General features: G+C 38.0%; 1 protein-coding gene across 1 annotated transcript in view; it reads right to left on the bottom strand.

The window, feature by feature from the left end:
• The window catches only part of LOC126183224 (uncharacterized), a 679892-nt gene that overhangs the window by 450538 nt on the left and 207448 nt on the right, over positions 1–21906 (bottom strand). Inside the window, exons 7-9 of the mRNA XM_049925008.1 lie at positions 8632–8800; positions 8185–8335; positions 6194–6381 (exon numbers count right to left, since the gene is read on the bottom strand). Coding sequence (XP_049780965.1) covers positions 6194–6381; positions 8185–8335; positions 8632–8800 — 508 coding nt within the window. The remainder of the gene's footprint in view (positions 1–6193; positions 6382–8184; positions 8336–8631; positions 8801–21906) is intronic.

Raw genomic sequence — 21906 nt, 5'->3', positions numbered from 1 at the left:
AGTATGTTCCGCAGAAATGATAAGCATTCCAGTCACCTCAGTCCAGCATGCATCCTTTGACCTAGTAGGCACAGGGTCTACCATGGGTTTGGATAACTTGTCCCACGCATAATGGCATCAGTGCATATAAGATGTGAATGGCATCCTGTAGTACAGTCATCCGTGCTGCATTCAGCTGCTTCCAAAGTTCATCTGAGGTGGTTGGCATTGGGTCACAGCACTGCACCCATTGTTTCACCATATTCCACACATTTTCAGTTGGCAAAAAGTCTGCTGATCTGGTGGGCCAGGGCGAAAGGCTGACATACTGTGATGCCATGAAGGCATGTGTTCATGCAGCAATATGTGGTTGTTCATTGTCTTCCTGTAAAATGGTGTCTGGAGTGTTGTGCAGGACGGGTATGGCTACAGATCACAAAATGTTATTCATGTAGGTCACACTGGTCACAGTGCCATGGATATGCACCAACTGTGATTAGTGGTTGTTCCTAGTAGCCTCCCACTCCATAAGGCCTTGAGTTGGCACTGTACATCTTGTGTGAATGCAGTCACTGTGGTGCCTCTCCCACTGTCTGAGGTGAGCAAAAGGCGACCATCATATTAAAACAAACAGAACCTGGATTCATCTGAAAACACTATTTGATGCACTTCCTGTCCCCAGTGACAGTGACATGCACTTAACCCACGACATAAAAAAAGGCCACAGACTGGCCACTCCTGATAGTATATGATGTGTTACACTATTCTACAATTGCTCCAGAGCTGAGGAGGAGCAAATCTGTCCTGCAGTGCCACTCAGATGAGATGTCTTCTTGGGGGAGTGGTCTGGGTGGTGCAACCTGATCCATCTTCTTGTGTTCTATGGCCTTCCATGAACCATTCTGCACACAACAGCTGCACTGCCAAAACATTTCATCCCACATGAGCAGCAGTTTCGTGGATGGATGCGTCACATTCTCTCATGCCTATAACGCACCCTCTTTCAAACTCACTGATTTGACAATACAGTTCATGCAAATGCATGTGGGGCATGCTGCATATCTGCTCAAGTCCCTCTGATTGATTACCTTCAGTTTACAGTGACAAGAACTGGAGGCACATTTTACTGGCAGGTGATGCTGTGCCACAATATCGATGTTGACATTGAACTCACTGGCTGACCTGGTTCAAATGCTAATCATTTCTGCAGAACATACTAATGTATGACGGTCGTGTGAAACCCAGCTCGCGCTTTTTATCCACAAGACTCAGAGAGCCATAGACACGGGTTCACACGTAGATGCCGTGTTTCTTGACTTCCGCAAGGCTTCAATACAGTTCCCCACAGTCGTTTAATGAACAAAGTAAGGGCATATGGACTATCAGACCAATTGTGTGATTGGATTGAAGAGTTCCTAGATAACAGAATGCAGCATGTCATTCTCAATGGAGAGAAGTCTTCTGAAGTAGGAGTGATTTCAGGTGTGCCGCAGGGGAGTGCCATAGTACCATTGCTATTCACAATATACATAAATGACCTTGTGGATGACATCGGAAGTTCACTGAGGCTTTTTGTAGATGATGCTGTGGTGTATCGAGAGGTTGTAACAATGGAAAATTGTACTGAAATGCAGGAGGATCTGCAGCAAATTAACGCATAGTGCAGCAAATGGTAATTGAATCTCAATGTAGACAAGTGTATTGTGCTGCGAATACATAGAAAGATAGATCCCTTATCATTTAGCTACAAAATAGCAGGTCAGCAACTGGAAGCCGTTAATTCCATAAATTATCTGGGAGTATGCATTAGGAGTGACTTAAAATGGAAGGATCATATAAAGTTGATCGTCGGTAAAGCAGATGCCAGACTGAGATTCATTGGAAGAATCCTAAGGAAATGCAATCCAAAAACAAAGGAAGTAGGTTACACTATGCTTGTTCACCCACTGCTTGAATACTGCTCAACAGTGTGGAATCTGTACCAGATAGGGTTGATAGAAGAGATAGAGAAGATCCAATGGAGAGCAGCATGCTTCATTACAGGATCATTTAGTAATCGCGAAAGTGTTACGGAGATGATAGATAAACTACAGAGGAAGACTCTGCAGGAGACACGCTCAGTAGCTCGGTATGGGCTTTTGTTAAAGTTTCGATAACATACCTTCACCGAAGAGTCAAGCAGTATATTGCTCCCTCCTACGTATATCTCTCGAAGAGACGATGAGGATAAAATCAGAGAGATTTGAGCCCACACAGAAGCATACCTAGAATCATTCTTTCCAAGAACAATACGAGACTGGAATAGAAGGGAGAACCGATAGAGGTACACACACACCGTCAGGTGGCTTGCGGAGTATGGATGTAGATGTAGATGTACATGTTCTGCGAATATGAATGTTCTATCTCTAGGTGTTTAAGCTGTTCTGTTTCTTTCTGAATATGAGTGTAAGTGAAAATTAGCTAATATTGTTGCTTGTGCAACAATGAAGCTTGACAGTATATCTATTATTTGATTACTTTTTATTCTCCATCTGAATATGTAATATTTTTTCCAATCAGGTTCTTCTTTCAGATAATTTATCCACATAAGTTGTGGCATTGCAGGAAACATATACTATCAGGTTTATGAAGTATCTTCTGCTACAGTAAAATCTACTGCATTAACTGTGAACCATTAATGTGTCTCCTCTGACCCTGATTTCTTCTCTGCTGGTATTTGGGAATATTAAAGGAAGGCCAACTTTCCATTTTCCAAGAAATGCTTCATATATAGTGTTAGCATGCAAGCTTTTATACAAACTAGACTCTGCTTTGAAACTTCCTGGCAGATTAAAACTGTATGCCGGACCGAGACTCAAACTTGGGAATATGGCTTTTACAGGCAAGTGCTCTACCAGCAGAGCTACCCAAGCACAACTCATGCCCCATCCTCACAGCTTCACTTCCACCAGTACCTTGTCTCCTACTTTCCAAACTTCACAGAAGCTCTCCTGTTTTATCATGCAGAACAAACTAGCACTCCTGGAAGAAAGGATATTGTGGAGACATGGCTTAGCCACAGCCTGGGGGAAGTTCTGCATGATTTGTTGGAGAGCTTCTGTGAAGTTTGGAAAGTAAGAGATGAGGTACTGGCAGAAGTGAAGCTGTGAGGATGGCGTGTGAGTCATGCTTGGGTAGCTCAGTTGGTAGAGCACTTGCCCACAAAAGGCAAAGGTCCCGAGTTTGAATCTCAGTCCAGCACACAGTTTTAATCTACCAGGAAGTTTCATATCAGTGCACACTCCATTGCAGAGTGAAAATATCATTCTAGAATCTGCTCTTTTCATCTACATCTACATTCTGCAAAACACGGAAGTGTATGGCAGAGGGTACACCAGTTATTAGGGCTTTTTCCTGTTCGATTCATGTATGGAGTGCAGGAAGAAGGCTTGATATTTTTTCCCCCTAAGGTAAGTCTTTCCGCTCCCGGGATTGGAATGACTCCTTCCCTCTTTCCTGACGAAGCAGCCGTTGGTTGCGAAAGCTAGAATTTTGTGTGTATGTTTGTGTTTGTTCACACACTTGTCCAGTTTTCTAGAATGGACCAGTAGAGTGTTTATTATGCAGTCTCTTTGCAGACTGCTGGCATTTTCTTAGTATTCTATCAATGGACTGCAGTCTGCCATCTGCTTCACCTAATAACTGAGGCTTCATGATTGTGTCATTTCATGGCCCCCACAAATTGTTACACCTGGGTGTTTGTATGGGTTGACTGATTCCAGCTGAAACTCACTAACACTGTAATCATAGGATTCTATTTTGTTTTTTTCTTTTTCCTTTTGTGATGTACACAATTTTACATTTTTGAATATTTAAAATAAGTTGCCAACCTTTGCACCACTTTGAAATCTTATCAAGATCTGACTGAATATTTGTGCAGATTCTTTCAGGCTGTCCTTCATTGTAGATAACTGCATCACCTCTGGAGAGTCTGAGGATACTATTAATACTGTACACAAGGTCACTACAACATGAACAGCATTCTGAAGAAAATTGGTCTAGACTAAATATTGAATCATTATGAGTGCACAAGAAAGAATGATTCAAGTCTGTAATTTCACATTTGTTTGTTTCATCAACATGAGTAGTTTTGTTGCATCTAAGTTTATTTACTTAGTTTTATTATTTTCTGCTACATTTCAGAATTTTTTGTTTTCTCTGACTCACTGAGAAAAAATTAGAGAGTTACTGCTTAAAACACATTCCAGAAAAGTCCTTTCCTTGAATGTAAGACCATTTGGTCCTCAGGACCTGATTGTGAAGATTTTTACATTAAAATCTGATTGTTGCATGTTCGATAGTATCTTATAGCACATGCATATTATAATAGAGTTCCATTTATTGACTGCTACTAAATTTATGTCTTAGATAACAGTTTTTCTTCAATGGGCAAAATATTTTGATGGTCAGTGTTCGACTATATTTATTTGTGTGTTATCTGAGTTTGTGCTCATCTGTCATAAGAAAAATCAAACAATGGACAGTCCAGGTTTGAATATCAATAATATTATGAAAAGGACAGGTTGCTACTCACCAAAATGATGACACGTTGAACTGCAGACAGGCCCAACTAAGATACAGCAATGCATTAAGCTTTTGGCCAAAGCCTTCCTCAGAAAAGAAAGGGAGACATACACACATATTCACACAAACAGGTACATCTCAGGCACACAACTTCTATTCTGACTGCCCTGGGCACATTACCAGACTGGCTGTCTTCAAAGAGGGGCCAGAGATAGCAGTCATGTGTGCATGAGATGTGCTGATTATGTGAATATGTGTATGTTTTGATTTCTTTTCTGAAGGCTTTGGCCAAAACTTAGTGGGTAACAGTCTTTTCATTGTGCCTGTCTATAACTCATCCTGACATTTTTATGGAGAATCTGTCCTTTTCATAATATTGTTGCCTTAAGAAAAAACCAGTTTCAAAATAGAGTAATGTACATCAAAAATAATTATTAAATTCCTCTATTTTAGGTTACATTACCTTCTAGTTTGCTGATGCACTGCAGTACATATGTTTTAAATTTAATAATTGTATTATTATAATTATATAATTATTATTCAGCTAAGGTGTAGTTTTGTTGTGTTTGGTACTATAATAGTGCTTGAAATGTAACTTTGATCATTTGACTATCACAGCCACATTAACTGTTTATTAATACTTCTATAGTTTTATGACTAATTGCTACAGTTCTTATACTACAACCTATCTCCAGTTCAGGAAGGCTGCAGTTGAGTACAAATTGAAAGCAAACTACAACAGTTCTATACTTCCCAAGAGTCACTAACAAAATTCATTTTCCACATTTGATGTAGGGTTTTTAAATATAGAGCACTATTGTAGAGTAATGATGTCTAAAGCAATTCTGTGTAGTTTAATTGGCTGAGTAATTCTGCTGTTAGCTGCAATATTTTCAGAAAAATCTAAGCCAAAATGGACAGACTGAAATCCATTAAATATATGTCCTTCCTCTTATCCTTAGTTTGAACAATGCAGTCTGATTTTACTTACCAGTATGAAGCATGCAAAGTTTGAGTTGTGAAAGTAAATTGTCAAAATCACAACTAAATTAAACTGGATTATATTATGTAGGAAATTCAGCTTAGTATTGAGGACTCAAAACTCAATTTTTAATGTAGAATACATGCCACAGTGCAAATACATGATCTCAATCAATATCACACAAATAGATAGTTGTTTAGTAAGTGTCTGATTTTCGGTAACTCTTCCTAAATCACTAAGTATGAATAAATATTTGTAAAGTAGAAAATATCATGTTTAATGTTGGTCAAACTAGCAAGAAACAAATCCTGTTTAAAAGAAAACCCAGTATTTGAACATTGATAGACAAATCACACTTTTAAATGTAATGAGGTTCTTTGCATTCATTCTGAAAATGAGATATCATTAATCCACATCATTATCAAAAACGAATATCAACATAAAACTGTACAATACTGATAAACAAGAATATTATATCCTTTCTTTACACAGATTAAAACTTAAAGCAAATGGTTTTAGGCAGAAAAAAATGACTAATGTGTAATGTAAATGACAATGTACATAGAATATGTTCTTTATATCCCACCCAAAATATATCTGTACAGGAACCTTACAAGTGTAAAACTTTCACAGATTATTTTATCATAATGAATTCCTTGTAGTAATTACCATTTCTGGATGATATGGAGCTTTGTTCATTGTTGCCCAGACTCCCAAGAATCTTATGTGATGTGGCTCAGCTGAGAGTTGTGTGACATTGCCTTTAATAATTGGCAGTATGTGGTAGAATGTGTTGCCATCCTCAATGTTATTGAGAACTTCTAAGTATAGCATTTGTTCATCATATGTAGTACTTCCTGAAATGAAAGAAAGTATCATACATCTTAGATGAATCCGGAGCTACTTCTACACACCTACACACACAGTCTCTCTCTCTCTCTCTCTCTTTTTTCACACACACACACACACACACACACACACACACACACACACACACACACATTCGCATAACAGATTCTTTTGTGAGCAACAGTATGGAGCAGATTCTTAGTGAAAAGTTGCCATGGGTGACCTCTCTGGCAAACAGTATAAAAGTCGTATATTTATAATGTTACATAATTGTCTGCTCCAAATATTTATGAAACCTAATTTTAGTTCTAGAATTATGCTATAGTAGATGCATATTAACTATGTAGAGATGAATATGGGAAATAAAGTAACTGGTCCAGAACTTTCTGCGTTCAAAAGCATTGACATGGTAAAGGGAGATATCAAATATTTTGACTGTTGATGCTCTTCACAATTTGTTCCGAAATGAGGTTTCAAGTGATGCAATAAGAGGTCATCTTCATGGACTATTTTTTCTTGGAGCTGTACTGTATTCATACAATATAATTCAGTTCTGTTAATAGATTCATTAAATGAGATCTGTGACGCATGATGTAAAATGAGAAAATAGTTCCACAAAGTATGGAATATAAATGAAAATTTTTCATTATAGTATACATTTTATGTCATAATTCATTGAACCACTGTGAAAACTAGTTCAAAAGGAAGATAAATCTTCTTTGTTAAGAACAATTTTGAAACTTTTGAGGGTAAGCATTGGCAAATTTTAGGTCTTATATTGCATTACAAGTGTAGTCTTAGATACTAAATGATAATGCAAAAGATGTGTAAAACAAATTTTTACAGAAATCAAGCTGTATTTTCTACCCAGACTTAGGAGACAATCCTCTCACATGCTGATTGGATATTGCTGTTTCACTTAAAAATTTTCCAATAATCTAATGCTGCAGCTCCCCAGACATGATGACAAAAGAATCTTACATGTAGCTTTTGTGATGTTGCTATTGGAGTCAGATGTGGCTGGCTGCATGGCCACAAATGAATTTTTTTCTCCATCTGTTCATGCTTATCATCATTTACTATGACTTCATGATGACACAAGACTTGAATAATATGACAGATGAATCACTCATTCTGGATATTCATTGTAATAGTAGATCAGGTCCACAACTACAGTAATATAACTCTCAAGGCTATATGGTTTTCTTATGTGAAGGGTTTCTCACAGCCTCAATTAAAATTTCATTTTACACTGACATTGGCATGATTATCATCCATTCATAAACAACAGAACCAATGTTTACTGAGCAGAATTCCAAAGCTACAAACTCTGCCGAGTAAGTCAGTGGATTTGCTGTTTGAGATTGCTTGATAGTGACATTAACAATGAAATCTGTCAGTAGACAATGAATTTGAATAGAACTGGAAGCTGCAAGTGAAAAAGGATGGTTTTTAAACTGTTTACTGTCGTTTCAAATCAATCAAATAATGAAACATTCAAAGTACTATACAGCAAGTAAATTCGTCTGGTACTTAAGGTTGTTTGATAATGATTCTAGCTTCCAGATTGTGACTATGTACATGTTTCAGGAAGGACTGCATTAAGTTATGTCGGCTAGTGACAGGAAGAAGGAAAACATGCACTAAGTAATATATTACAGTCTGATTTGAAATTATGTTTTAGAAAGAGAGAAAGAGAAAAGTTACCAATGCAGATCTCTTTGATAAATATTACAGAATTAAATTAAAGTTTTATATATGTTTCTGGTTTTAACATCTATCATTAATTTAAGAATTATCAGTAATCTTACTGGTAAACAGGTCCACAAATTGTCTTACATAAAGGTCAAATTTTGCTGCACTGCATTTCAGTGGACATATTTTGTAAATCAGATTAGAAAATGAAAGAACTGCAGTTTGCTTAATCCTTGCAGATTTATCATCCCCAAGTGACAATAAAACCTGTGAAATGATTAAAAACAACATTCATGTAAAAATTAATAGTAACAGTGATTACAAATATGTATCACTATAATTAACATAGGTAACAGCTCACATACTTCATCTGCTGATATGGTTTTGAGTTTTCACTAAATTACAGTCTGTTATTATGTTTTTAATTTCTATTTTTACAACTAACAACATAACACATTCATTTACAGTTTTTTTTATTTGCAACTACATTTTCATTATGTTTTAATGTGACAAAAATTGTTATTATTTGTTGTGAGTTACACTACAGAATTTGGAGAACTCACCTCACACTCTTGTAGTAGATGTTCTGAGGGTTCACGTATATAAAATGGGAAATTTGTGAGAAGTTTCACAGCAGAGTCTTCTTTCACCTTACAATTCAATATGAGATCTCTGATAAAAAGTACAGAGGCCTCAGTGCCAACCTTAGGTAACAATTCCAGAAAGAAGTTCCTGAAAAGATTTATATTGAGATGTTTTTAACATAGTGCTGGAAATTTTTGCAACAGTTTAGTATTAAAGTGTAAATTCTCATCAAGTCAAACGCTATTTAGCCTACTTGATTACTTTTTAAGCTATAATCATATTTTAAAGACTTTTATACTCATAACTGATAGCATTTGTGTTCATGCTATCAAAAGGAGTAAAATCACAAAGTGTAAGCCTAATTAACAAGAAGAGAGAACAAATGTGCTACAGCCAAGATATTAAAGACTCTACCAGTACAACCAAAGCCCTATTGTTTAGCATTACAGCACCAGCCCTATTGTTATATAGCTTTTAAATATGAAGGTTATGGATTAATCAGTCTGCAGGTAGTATACAAGGAAAACATGAAATTGTATTAAGTAACAAATATATCTTCAAAAAACTTTGGTATACATTGTTCTCTAAAAATTTTGAAAAGGTGATATAGTTCAAAGTTTTCACACAGCTGTGTAGTAATGAGATACGTAGCAAATCACAGTCTTGATTTCAAAAGAGCCACTCCACTTATAAAGCTATTTATACATTTCATCATCACTATCACAAGTTTCTGTGTTCATTGTCTTCAACCCAGATTCCCTTATGCTCTGCTAAGAAGGTATACCAGATATCTTCTTGATTTGATGTACCCATCTGCTCACTGCTCTTGACCTCATGCCCTCTGTCTTACTTGCCATGATTATTTTCTGTAGATTTTCCCCATCTCTTCTCACAATATGGTCAAAGAACTGAAGAATTTTTTGTTTGACTGGAGAAGAAATGTGCCTGGAGACAATGTGTTGCTTAATAATGGACACATTTGTTTTTCTTTCATTCCATTTTATGCAGACCATCCTGCAACTTCACTAAACTCAAATGCTTTATTATGATGCTTGTCACTGGCCTTAAGGGTCCACATTTTGCAACTGTACAGGAAGACAGAAAGCACAAGTCTTTCAACAAGATGGATCTTTGTGCCATTTGTTATGACTCAGTTCTGCCAGATCTTGGTGACCTGCTTCATAGCCACTTGGCCCATTGTGACCTGTCACCTTGTTTCATCTTCACAACTTCCCATTTTCCAGATGGTTGACTCATTACAGATGAAAGAATGCACCACTTTCAATTCCTTTAATCAACCTGGAGCTTTCTCCAATATTCAATATCATAAAATTGGACTTGCTGAGATTGATGTCTAATCCATATGATTTCCTTTACTTTGTTAAGATCTCAGCAAGCTCACCTTTGCTGCTAGCTAAAAGCATGGTGTCATCAGAAAATTGGAGATAATTAACAGTCCTTGCACCTACTGAGATGCCTTTAATTCATGTATCAAGAATATTCCTAATGATATGTTCTGCATAGATGTTGTGCAGTTGGGGGCATAGAATGTAAGCCTGCATGACTCCTTTTGATACACTGATGAAATCAGATGTTTCAGCACTTGTCTTCAAAACTGTAATGCAATTATTATATAAACTGCTGATCAGTGCTATCAAGTGTAGTTAGACATCAAACTGTGTAAGTGCCTGTCACAACTTCTTCCAGACAACAGAGTCAAAGGCTTTCCCCTAGGAAAGGACAGATGAAAACAGGAACACAGAACTCTCATGATTTTCAATTATTTCTCATATGTTGAAGAATTGTTCACAGGCTCTTTGTCCTTCAACAATACCTGCTAATTCTGGGGATATATGAGGCTGAATGAATGGCTTCAAACGCTGGGGCAAGACATAGCACAAAATTTTGCTTGCATGGAAAGTGCAAGCAACAGTTCGGCAGTCGATGTGGTTCCTGATTGACTCTTTCTAGTGTAGGATTTGAAGAGAGAATTCAGCAATTCTTCTGGCCACTCCCAAGTTTTCCATACTTTTCTATACAATGAAGGCAGCCCATTGACACATTCTTGTCCCATTTCTTTGATAACCTCTCTAGGCATACCAACTAGATCAGGGGATTTGTAATTCTTCATATGTTGAATTGTATTCTCTATTTTGCTGCATGAAACTGTAGGTTCCAATGTACGGTGCTCTATAGATTGACTGTCTGTAGTGTTGTTATTTCCAGAATTCAACATTACACAGTACTGTTTCCACCTCACAATAGTGTCTTCCTTGTCTCTGATAGGGTTGCCATTCTTGATCTCCACCAAACATGTAGAGGGATTAAATTTACCAGTGATGCTGTCAAATTTCTTGAAGGGATCATGTACTTGACTGTGATTTTGGTGTTTTCTCTCATTACAGAATTACTGAGCTTATAATAAAATCTTTAAATGATAAAATAACATCAGCTGGAGTCTTCTGTGTCTTACTGAACAAATTTTATTTTGTGAGTCATAGTATTGTATCAGAAAAGTTAAGTGTTTATGGAATATGTTGTTCAGTACATGGATGGTTTAGTTCTTATTTAAGAAACAGAATGTAGAAAGTTAACCTGGGTTATTCAAGTAATACAAAGGGGACACCAAATCAGCTGCATGGGAAGAAATTGCAAAGGAAGTGCCACAGGATTTGATCATTGTCTCACTACTGTTCTTCCCTTACGTTGATGCTCTACCACTTTGTTTGAATCAAGAGACAGAATTAGTCCTGTTTCCAAATGATACAAGCAGTATTATAAGGTCTAGGAAAGAAATATCAGCATAGATCATAATAAATGATGTTTTTGGGAAAGCCTCTTTCTGGTTTTGCACAAATTAACTATCAACTTTGAAAAACACAGCTCATTCAGTTTTTTCTGTCAAAAGTATCCCACCCCCTATTAATCAACTACACCAAAAATGTATGATGAACAAGGTAAAAAGTTCTAAGTTCTTTGGTGCACACTGCTGTAAAATTTTACTGGAAAAACCATATAGCAGAACTGTTAAAATATTTAGGATTTTCTGCTTTTGTCATAAGAATAGTTAACAACTTTAGGGATACAGAAAACAGAAAGTTAAAAAACATTGCATATGTGCATTCAATGATGTCTTAAAGGATAATTTTATCTTTTTATTTTACACATCTAATTCCATAGGACCAAATTGAGGAGTAAATCTCCAAGGTCATGGAACATGTCAGTACATGAAATTACAACATAAAAGTTATAATAGATAAAATAAAATGTTTATGAACGCAAAAAAGACAAGCCATAAGTTTATATAATGCAATCAACATTATAACATAGGAATCAGCTTAATTTTTCAAGGAACTCCTTGATAGAATAGAAGTAGTCACCCATGAGGAAATAATTCAATTTTGATTTGAAAGCCATGGATTACTGCTAAGAGTTTTGAATACTTAAGGTAGCTTTTTGAAAATGGATGCAGTAGCACACTGCACACCTTTCTGCACAAGAGTCAAGGAATTGGGATCCAAATGCATATCGTATTTCTGCCTTTTATTAACTGAGTAAGAGCTGCTAATTCTTGGGAATAAGCTGATACTGTTAACAAGAATTGACAGTAAAGAGTATATATACTGAGAGGCCAATGTCAGAATACCCATACTAGAGAACAGGGATTGACAAGAGGTTTGTGAACTTACACCATTTATTGCCCGAATGGCCCGTTTCTGAGCCAGAAATATCCTTTGAGAATCAGAAGCATTACCCCAAAATATTACACCATATGATGTAAACAAATGAAAATATGCAAAGCAGACTAATTTTTGTGTCACCAATCACTTACCTCAGACACTGTTCAGATAGTAAAAATGGTAGCATGAAGTCTTTGAACAAGATCCTGAATGCGGGCTGTCCACAACTGTTTACTATCTATCTGAACACCTAGAAATTATAACTGTTCAGTTCCACTAATCATATGCCCACTCTGTGAAATTAAAATGTCGAATTTTGTTGAACTATGTGTTAGAAACTGTAAAAACTGACTCTTACTGTGATTTAGCATTAGCTGATTTTCTATAAGCCATGAACTTGCATCATGAACTGCACTATTTGAAACAGAGCCAATGTTGCACAGAACATCCTTTACTGCCAAGCTATTGTCTTCAGCAAACATAAATATTTTAGAATTGCCTGTAATACTAGAGGGCATATCATTGATATAAATAAGGAACAGGGGTAACACCCAAACTAACTAAAAAGTATTCACTGCACAAAAGAAAGTAATTAGAATTACATGTGGGCAAAGTTATTAGAGTTATATGTGGAGACGTCTTGCAGGCTCATTTTTAAGCAGGCAAGAATGTTAACCACACCCTGACAAATACATTTATTCATACATGAAATTTGTTACCAAAAATCCATCTCAGTTTGAGAGTAGCTGGGATATTAACTCTTAGACACTCAACCTACTGAAATAAAACACTTGAGAGATAGCAAAAGTATTTTCAAATGCAAATTAAAAATGTTACCACTTACCCACTCCTTCTATATCATAATGAAATTCTTGATTAGAAATAATTATACTGAAAATACTCTAAGTGGTCACTATATAGACATATAAATATTTTTTTAAAAATATATATTCTATATCTGTTCAGCTGATGCATTTCACATCATAATGTTTGTTGTGAATATGATATTTGGAACACACAACTAACTGTACACATACACTACTTTCAGAGTATTGGCACCTACATAAGCAAGGAATACAAGCTGGCACAGAATACTTAATACACACTTCAAAAAAAGTTTTGCATCACGTTGCTTCTGAGAGTTCCAGAACCGGTACAGAAAATTGGAATAGAGATCAACATAAACATCATTTATGCCCTTTTTATTGCTTATGAAAACCACACATTGCATATTGTACCACCACACAGTGAGACCTTCAGAGGTGGAGATCCAGATTGCTGCGCACACCAGTACCACTAATACCCAATAGCACACCCTCTTGGATTGATGCATGCCTGTATTTGTCATGGCATACTATCCACAAGTTCATCAAGGCACTGTTCATCCAGATTGTCCCACTCCTCAATGGCAATTCAGCGTAAATCCCTCAGAGTGGTTGGTGGTTCATGCCATCCATAAACAGCCCTTTGCAATTATCCCAGGCATGTTCAATAGAGTTCATGTCTGGAGAACATGCTGGCCACTCTAGTCGAGCAATGTCATTATCCTGAAGGAGGTCATTCACAAGGCATGCATGATTAGGATGTGAATTGTCATCCATGAAGATGAATGCCTAGCCAATATGCTGCTGATATGGTTGCACTATCAGTTGGAGGATGGCATTCACATATTCTACAGACATTGTGGGGCCTTCCATGACCACCAGCAGTGTACTTTGGGCCCACATAATGCCACTCCAAAACAGCAGGAAACCTCCACCTTGCTGCACTTGCTGGACAGTGTGTCTAAGGCATTCAGCCTGACTGGGTTGCAGTGAAGGGAATGTGATGTCAATCCTGAGTGGTCCATTCGGCATGTTGTTGGGCCCATCTGTACCGTGCTGCATGGTGTCGTGGTTGCAAAGATGGGCCTCACCATGGACATCGGGAGTGAAGTTGTGCATCATGCAGCCTATTTCACACAGTTTGAGTCATAACACAATGTCATGTGGTTACATGAAAAGCATTATTCAACATGATGGCGTTGCTATCAGGGTTCACAAACCGTCAGGTGGCTTGCGGAGTATGGATGTAGATGTAGATGTAGACATAATCCGTAGGTAGCGGTCATCCACTGCAGTAATAACCCTTGGGTGGCCTGAGCGAGGCATATCATCGACAGTTCCTGTCTCTCTATATCTCCTCCATGTACATACAACACCTGGACACTCCACTTGTTGAGAGCCCTTCCTGGCACAAAGCAACAATGTGGACATGATCGAATCGCAGTATTGAGCATCTAGGCATGGTTGAACTACAGACAACATGAGCCGTGTACCTCCTTCCTGATGGAATGGCTGGAACTGATCGGCTGTCTGACCCTCTCTGTCTAATAGGCGCTGCTCTTGCATGGCATCTTTGAGTGGGTTTAGTGACATCTCTGAACTGTCAATAAGGCTCTGTCTGTGATACAACATCCACAGTCAACGTCTATCTTCAGGTGTTCTGGGAACCGGGGTGATGCAAAACCTTTTTTGGTGTGTGTATATAAACTACATTACAATAGATTAATTACTTTTTATATTATGATAAGTGTAGAGGCAACACCTATATTAAAACATGATGTAATTTCATGCATAGAACAATTAGGAAAACACTGATAAACAAATCCAAGAAGCACACAACGAAGCCCTAGAAAGACAGAAGTTTACAACTTATTTCTGAGTTAAAATGTCTTTTACAAAATAAATATGAGTCTCACAATACATGGTTTGTCTGGCCATTATGAACAAATGTCAGCAATAAAGCATGTCTAACAATCAGATTTAATTAACAAGGGAAAAACACAGTTTTTTAGAAATATAAATACTGTCTTTGTTACTCTGTTTAGAGAGAATTTACCAGACAATCATTGGGAAGATCATCTATGGCACATGGTAGGCAAAAAATTAATGAATCTTCTTGTGATATTAAGAATCCAGCTTTTCCTTACAACACGTCAGTAATGATTACAATGGAAACCAAGGGAATGAGTGGCTAGTATCTGGGATCAAACAATCTAGTAATGAGAAGAAAGAGATTTATTTAATAGAGAGGAGACTAGCTGTAACCAAGACTTGGATGTACACTACATACAATAGTGAACAAAAATCTTGTCCTACAAATTTTCTTTACCATTTCAGTAACATTGTCCAAATACTTTCAGAACTGTTTTTATGACATCATCAAACTGGCACAAAATATACAAAACATTTTAGACAAAAATGATCAGCTTTCACTGCTCTATTCAGCATAACTAATTATATATGAAGTTCCCATTTAGAACTTTGAAGTTAAGTTTGTTCTCTCCTTTTTACAGCAGCTTCTAGGCAATGTCAGGATCGTTATTGCATTTACACTTATCAATGGTTTCCCGAAACTGCATTTCAAATTATATTGTTTTGTATATCCCTAAAATGAACAAGACATAGCAAGGTTTGTAAAGAAATTATGTTATTAAATTTCCTCAGAGTAAACTCAGACTCTCTTGGAAGAACATGTGACAAAATCTATCCTGACACCGTAAGCAATTGTTAGATTCAAAAACAGATTGAATGACCTTAAGGGAAGTAGCAAATTCAACCAAAAAGTACTAGGATTGGAAAAGATGGAGAAGAGATGGCTGTAGATTATAGATCAAAAACTGAAATAAATAAAGAAATGACAGAGAAAAAAATGTGAACATGTGGAGCAAAAATATATATAATTCTGAAACAAAATTAATAGCAAATGTAGAAAAGCTAAAGACAAATGTTTGGGGGACTGACTTCAAAACAGAGATACAAAACTGAATCATGGTAATGTACATGCTGCATGAAGACTAATAAGAAATCATTTTCAGGAGTACTATGATTATAATGAAAAAGTTAATTAAGTAACAGAAACAGAAAGTAAGACAAGAAACAGAAAACAATATTTGGAAATCTTTTACAGTTCCTTAGAGGAAATTGGAACAAATGAAAATGAGGATGCAGTGGAAGATGTGGGAGATTCAATCCCTATTTCTGAATCCTAAAAAGATTAGGACAGGCTAAGAAAGAAAAATAGCTGTGCTATTGCTGAAATACCAAAGAAGTCTTCTACTCACAAGACCAAGGAACAGAGGCAAAACTGCACAATCTCATGAATGAAATTTGTAAGGACCAGAACTTTACCTCATTATGTAGCAAGAAAAGATTCTGACCTTTGCCACAAAACTTTTGTTAAAATGAATTGGATGTACTAGTTGACATACTTCAGTAATTAATTAAGTCACTAATTAGGATTTTTGTGTCAGTTATCATAATTTTCAATATGGCATTTGTACTCATATGTTGGGTATTCCTAACTGTGACTTCCCTTCCCTCTTTCTTCACTCGCCGGGAGGAGACGCGACTTGTAACAATGTTCGTCCCCATCGGTATGACATGGAATGGCACCTGTAACTCTCGTAAGAACACAGCTCCTTGCATGGTTTTGAAATATCCTGTTATCTGTCCACAACAGTCTTCTCAGCTTATGTGAACTTGTAAACTGCAATCGTTTATTTTTATTTTATGCCCAGTTAGTTCTGCGATGAAATAAAATCTTGATTCTTGATTTCATCATTATGATCGTTTTTCAGTTGCTATGCCATTGCTACGTCAAGTTATTAATAACGGTCCGACGTAACTCCAGAGATAACTTACGTTGGAATAAATATTATTTTTATTCTGCTGTAATACTGGTTTAAACTAATCACTTTTCAATGTCCATTATTCATGTACTCACTTAGTCACTTAAAATGTTTAAAGAGTCAATCAACTTGCATTAATAAACATTTTATTGTCCATTTAATGAGTTACAGGAAACATAAGATTTATCTTTCAACTCAGATTTTATTGTTCTTTCTGTAATTAATTGTTTGTCCCTACAACTCATGCACACCAATATATCATTCAAGATTACCTTATGTTCAGTTCAGTAATCGTGATGCTGATGACAGCTTTTGACTAACTGGCATACTTGTCTTTCTTTGTGTCTTTGTTTTATTGTGTCCTACTCATGACTATGAATTGTTTTACTGTCATTGAGCCATTGCTCTCAAGGTTTGTAACTGTTCATCAGTACGAAGGCAAAGTCCGATAAACCAATATCACTCAATTGAAGTCTAACACTCATCTTACTATACCATCACATTGAGAATGGTAAAGATTAACTTTCTTCAGTCGAATGACTGAGCAATAGTTCGATATCTATCTCATGAATTATCAAACTTCCAAAACTGAAACAATCTAATAGCGTTTGCATCCAGACAACTATCATAAAAGTACTCTGGAGTGACTCAAGAGCAACTAACTAACTGAACATTTCCATATCCAAGTTGCATTGTAGTCACATTGAATTTCCTTTTCGATGTGGCTGCAACTCTCTTCCATGGTAAATGTTGTCTTTGACTGAATTACTTTCTTGCATTTAACCTTTGTTCATATGATTTTGAATTTATTCTATAGATGTTTGATAAAGAATCTATGACAATCCTTTCCCTTTATCTCCATTTTTATGTATGCTATTCTCAGTATTGGAGTGATATCGGTGTTAATCAACATATTACCAGTGTAGATTTTATTGTCAATAGTTGTCATCACTGTCAAGATGACTCACTTCCCTACTTTAAGTTTCCACAAAGTTTGTTGATTGGAGTTTTCTGTCCTTGGAGCATTACATAACACAGATGTATAAAGTGATTCCATTCTGGCTCAGTATAACATCAAATGTGTCTTCTGCCCACCTCAGAAAACACGTGCCCTGCTAGGTACAGTAAAAGATGACCTGGGGCCCCACAAACCGGGTGTTTACCGTATTCCGTGTAAATGCAGTAAGGCATACATCGGGCAAACTGTACGGACAATCGAAGAAAGATGCCAGGAACACAGATGGCACACTGAATTGAAGCAGCCTACAAAATCTGCAGTTGCGAAACACTACATGGATACTGGAGATACTATGGTGTATGCGAAAACGGAAGTTTTACAGCTGGCCTCGTCTTTTTGGGACTGTGTTCTGAAGGAGGCAACTGGAATATGTGTAGCTGATGGGCTGATTGACAGAGACGCTGGGTTCAACCTCAACAAAGCCTGGGGCCCAGCACTCAGCCAATTAAAAGCACAGCGCCAGCCCAAAGCGACTTCCGTGCCCCACTAAGGCCACAGGACATCTGATGGTCCACAGTTCGCAGCCAGCAGCCCGCCCCTCCCCACCACCACTCCATGCAATGCCATGTGCAGCATGGGGTGGGGGAAGGAGTGGGGAGTGATCAGAGTATAAAGGGGAGGAGATTCAGCGAAGATGCTCAGTCTGCAGGTATCACCTGAAGATGATGGCAACGAACGCTGTCGAAATATCGTGGTTTGAAAACGACTGCATCCGGTTGGAGACCCAAGAGCAGTACAAACATTTAATTCGCTGGGAGAGCCTAAGATCACACATCAGATTCCTCTATGGGGAGGAGATGAACCACAGACTCAATAAGCTGGATAAGCTTCGTGAACAGAAGGAGCGTCTACTGAGCTCTCGGTGCCGTGACCACAGCATAATACCGACATTGTGAGGACTACCCATCACATAAACACAGCAGCCACCCACAGGATCACAAGAAGAGCTAGTCTGGCACTTGTAAGGGAAAGGATCCGGTACACCTGTCAGCGGCTAGACACGGTATCTAAGGAATTACTCACACTCTACATAGAGATGGCTTGTCTGCTCTCGCCCGATTCTTGGGGTAGGGTCGACACTATCTCTTGGGCTCATGTGGACCTGTCTCGACACAGTGCCACTTCTAAACAAGTCTCCAAGTTCCAACATCTGTCAGCCAGAGAACAACAGACGCAAGAAGTGCAACGACAAACCGTAGTCAACTTCACCGGGAAGGAGATTAATGACGCAGCAAAATCAGTTCTGGAAAAGGGACTAAATTTCACACCAATACTGACTACTATACCCATTGCAGACTTCATCAGTGGTATAGAACAAGTAATTTCCACCCTTCCCAGCGAAGAAGCAGAAGAGATACATCGGGAAACATGCTGTGCGATTACCAAAGCCGCTCTACCGAGGCCGAACATCATGAAAGCAGAAAGAGCTGCCATTCGAGAACTACAGAATGATCCTAAAATAGTTATTTTACCTGCAGATAAAGGAAATGCAACTGTACTGCTTCTATTATCAGAGTACAATCGCAAAATGTACGACCTATTTGAGGATCCAGCATACAGAAAACTGAAGGGAGACCCGACCAACAGGGTGAAAAAGAAGGCTATTGAGCTTCTATGCCAGTGCCTGCTGAAGTAAATCATCAAGAAGCTCCGACCTCGAGCTGCTGCACCCCCAAGGCTTTATGGGTTACCAAAAGTGCACAAAAAGAATGTTCCTTTGTGCCCTATCGTCAGCAACACAGGTGTCCAAACGTACCAGCTAGCCAAATATTTAATGACGGAATTAAGCCCTCACATCGGGAAATGTCAGCATCACATCAGGAATTCTGTACATTTTATTCAACGACTGCAGGAGCTGTGCCTCCATAACCAGGACCTCATGGTGAGCTTTGATGTGGTCTCGCTTTTCACCAGAGTGCTGCTTGATAACTCTCTTAAATTTATTAGGGAGAAATTCAACCTGACAATGACTAATCTTTTCAAATTTGTCCTCACATCAACTTTCTTTCTCTTCAATGGAAACTATTATGAACAAACGGATGGTGTTGCCATGGGGTGTACCCTGTCACAGGTGGCAGCAAACTTGTTTATGGAAGACTTCGAAGAGAAAGTGCTGGAAACTGCAGCACTGAAGCCTATGTGCTTATGTTGATGACACATTTGTGATATGGCCACATGGAAGAGAAAAACTTCAAATGTTTCTCCAACATCTGAATTCTCTGCATCCTAACATCAAATTCACCATGGAGGTGAAAGAGAATGGTGAACTCCCATTTCTGGACATCCTAGTCATGCGTAAAGTGGATGGCACCTTGGGACACAGTGTATACAGGAAAGAAATTCACACTGATCTGTATCCCCATGCTACCAGCTGCCATCATCCTTCACAGCGTGAGGGTGTACGGTGAACACTGGTACACAGGGCCCACACAATATCAGATGAGGGATGCCTACGAGGAGAACTTAACCACCTTAAGGACGTTTTGAAGAAGAATGGATCTAACGAGAGTCAAATTCGACATGCTTTCAGGCAGAATGCACACACCCAGCAGAGAGAGAATGAAGAGGATGAGAAGACAATGGCATACCTCCCTTACGCTGGCAAAGTATCCATCAAAATTGGCAGAATTCTGGCTCAGTAAAGCATCAAATGTGTCTCCTGCCCACCTCCTAAAACGAGTGCCCTGCTAGGTACAGTAAAAAATGACCTGGGGCTCCGCAAACCGGGTGTTTATCGTATTCTGTGTAAATGCAGTAAGGCATACATTGGGCAAACTGTATGGACAATTGAAGAAAGATGCCAGGAACACAGAAGGCACACTGAACTGAAGCAGCCTACAAAATCTGTGATTGCAGAACATTACATGGATACTTGAGATACTATGGAGTACGCGAAAATGTAAGTTTTACGGCAGGCCTCGTCTTTTTGGGACTGTGTTCTGAAGGAGGCAATTGAAATATGTGTAGCTGATGGGCTGATCAACAGAGATGCCCGACGAAGGCCACAGGACATCTGTTGGTTCACAGTTCACATTCAGCAGCCAGCAGCCCTCCCCTCCCCACCACCACTCCACGCAGCACCGTGTGCGGCAGGACGTGGGGGAAGGGGTGGGGAGAGATCAGAGTATAAAAGGGAGGAGATTCAGCAAAGACGCTCAGTCTGTGGGTATCACCTAAAGATGATGGCAAGGAACGATGTCGAAATATCATGGTTTGAAAATGACTGCGCCCGGCTGGAGACCTGAGAACAGTACAAACTGATTCCATGAATATTTCTTATTTCCTAAACCATCACATTTTTTAGAAAACAAATTTTTGTCAGTCCTGAATTGCCAAATATAAATTAGCTGTTTTTCAAATTATTATGTAGTTTCCAAAACAACAATTTGTCATATGCTAGTCTTTAAACAGTTGGTCACCACTCAAAGTGCCTGTCTGTGCCCAAACAAACATGTAACGCCTATGATGAGTCTGCTCCTGGTGTTTGGTCATGCAATCACAAGAATATGTGTATTGGGATCCATGTAAACACAATAATATTAATGTCTATAAACTTTCAAGTGATGTCTGTAATTAACGATAATGAATATATTGACTAAACTGTGTTATGGTTGGTAGGACATTTGGACCAACAGTGGCATGTTGAATCATTGACTGTTGAGCATTGTGACCTTCAGTGAAATACGTGAAATACTGCTGCATACTTTTCTCTGATTAGTTACTACAACTGAAATGTTTATTGTAAATATGAACTGCATTCTGTGTCACACTTAATGACTTTGCTTAGTGTCTTGTTAGAGTTACCATTCAGTCTAGGACAGAGTTACTAAAAAATAGGTTTTCAATTAATTTGTAATTTATTATATGAACTCTGCCACTTAAC

The sequence above is a fragment of the Schistocerca cancellata genome, chromosome 4, assembly GCF_023864275.1.
Source record: "Schistocerca cancellata isolate TAMUIC-IGC-003103 chromosome 4, iqSchCanc2.1, whole genome shotgun sequence".
Taxonomy (NCBI): domain Eukaryota; kingdom Metazoa; phylum Arthropoda; class Insecta; order Orthoptera; family Acrididae; genus Schistocerca; species Schistocerca cancellata.
This window is presented reverse-complemented; position numbering and strand designations above follow the sequence as displayed.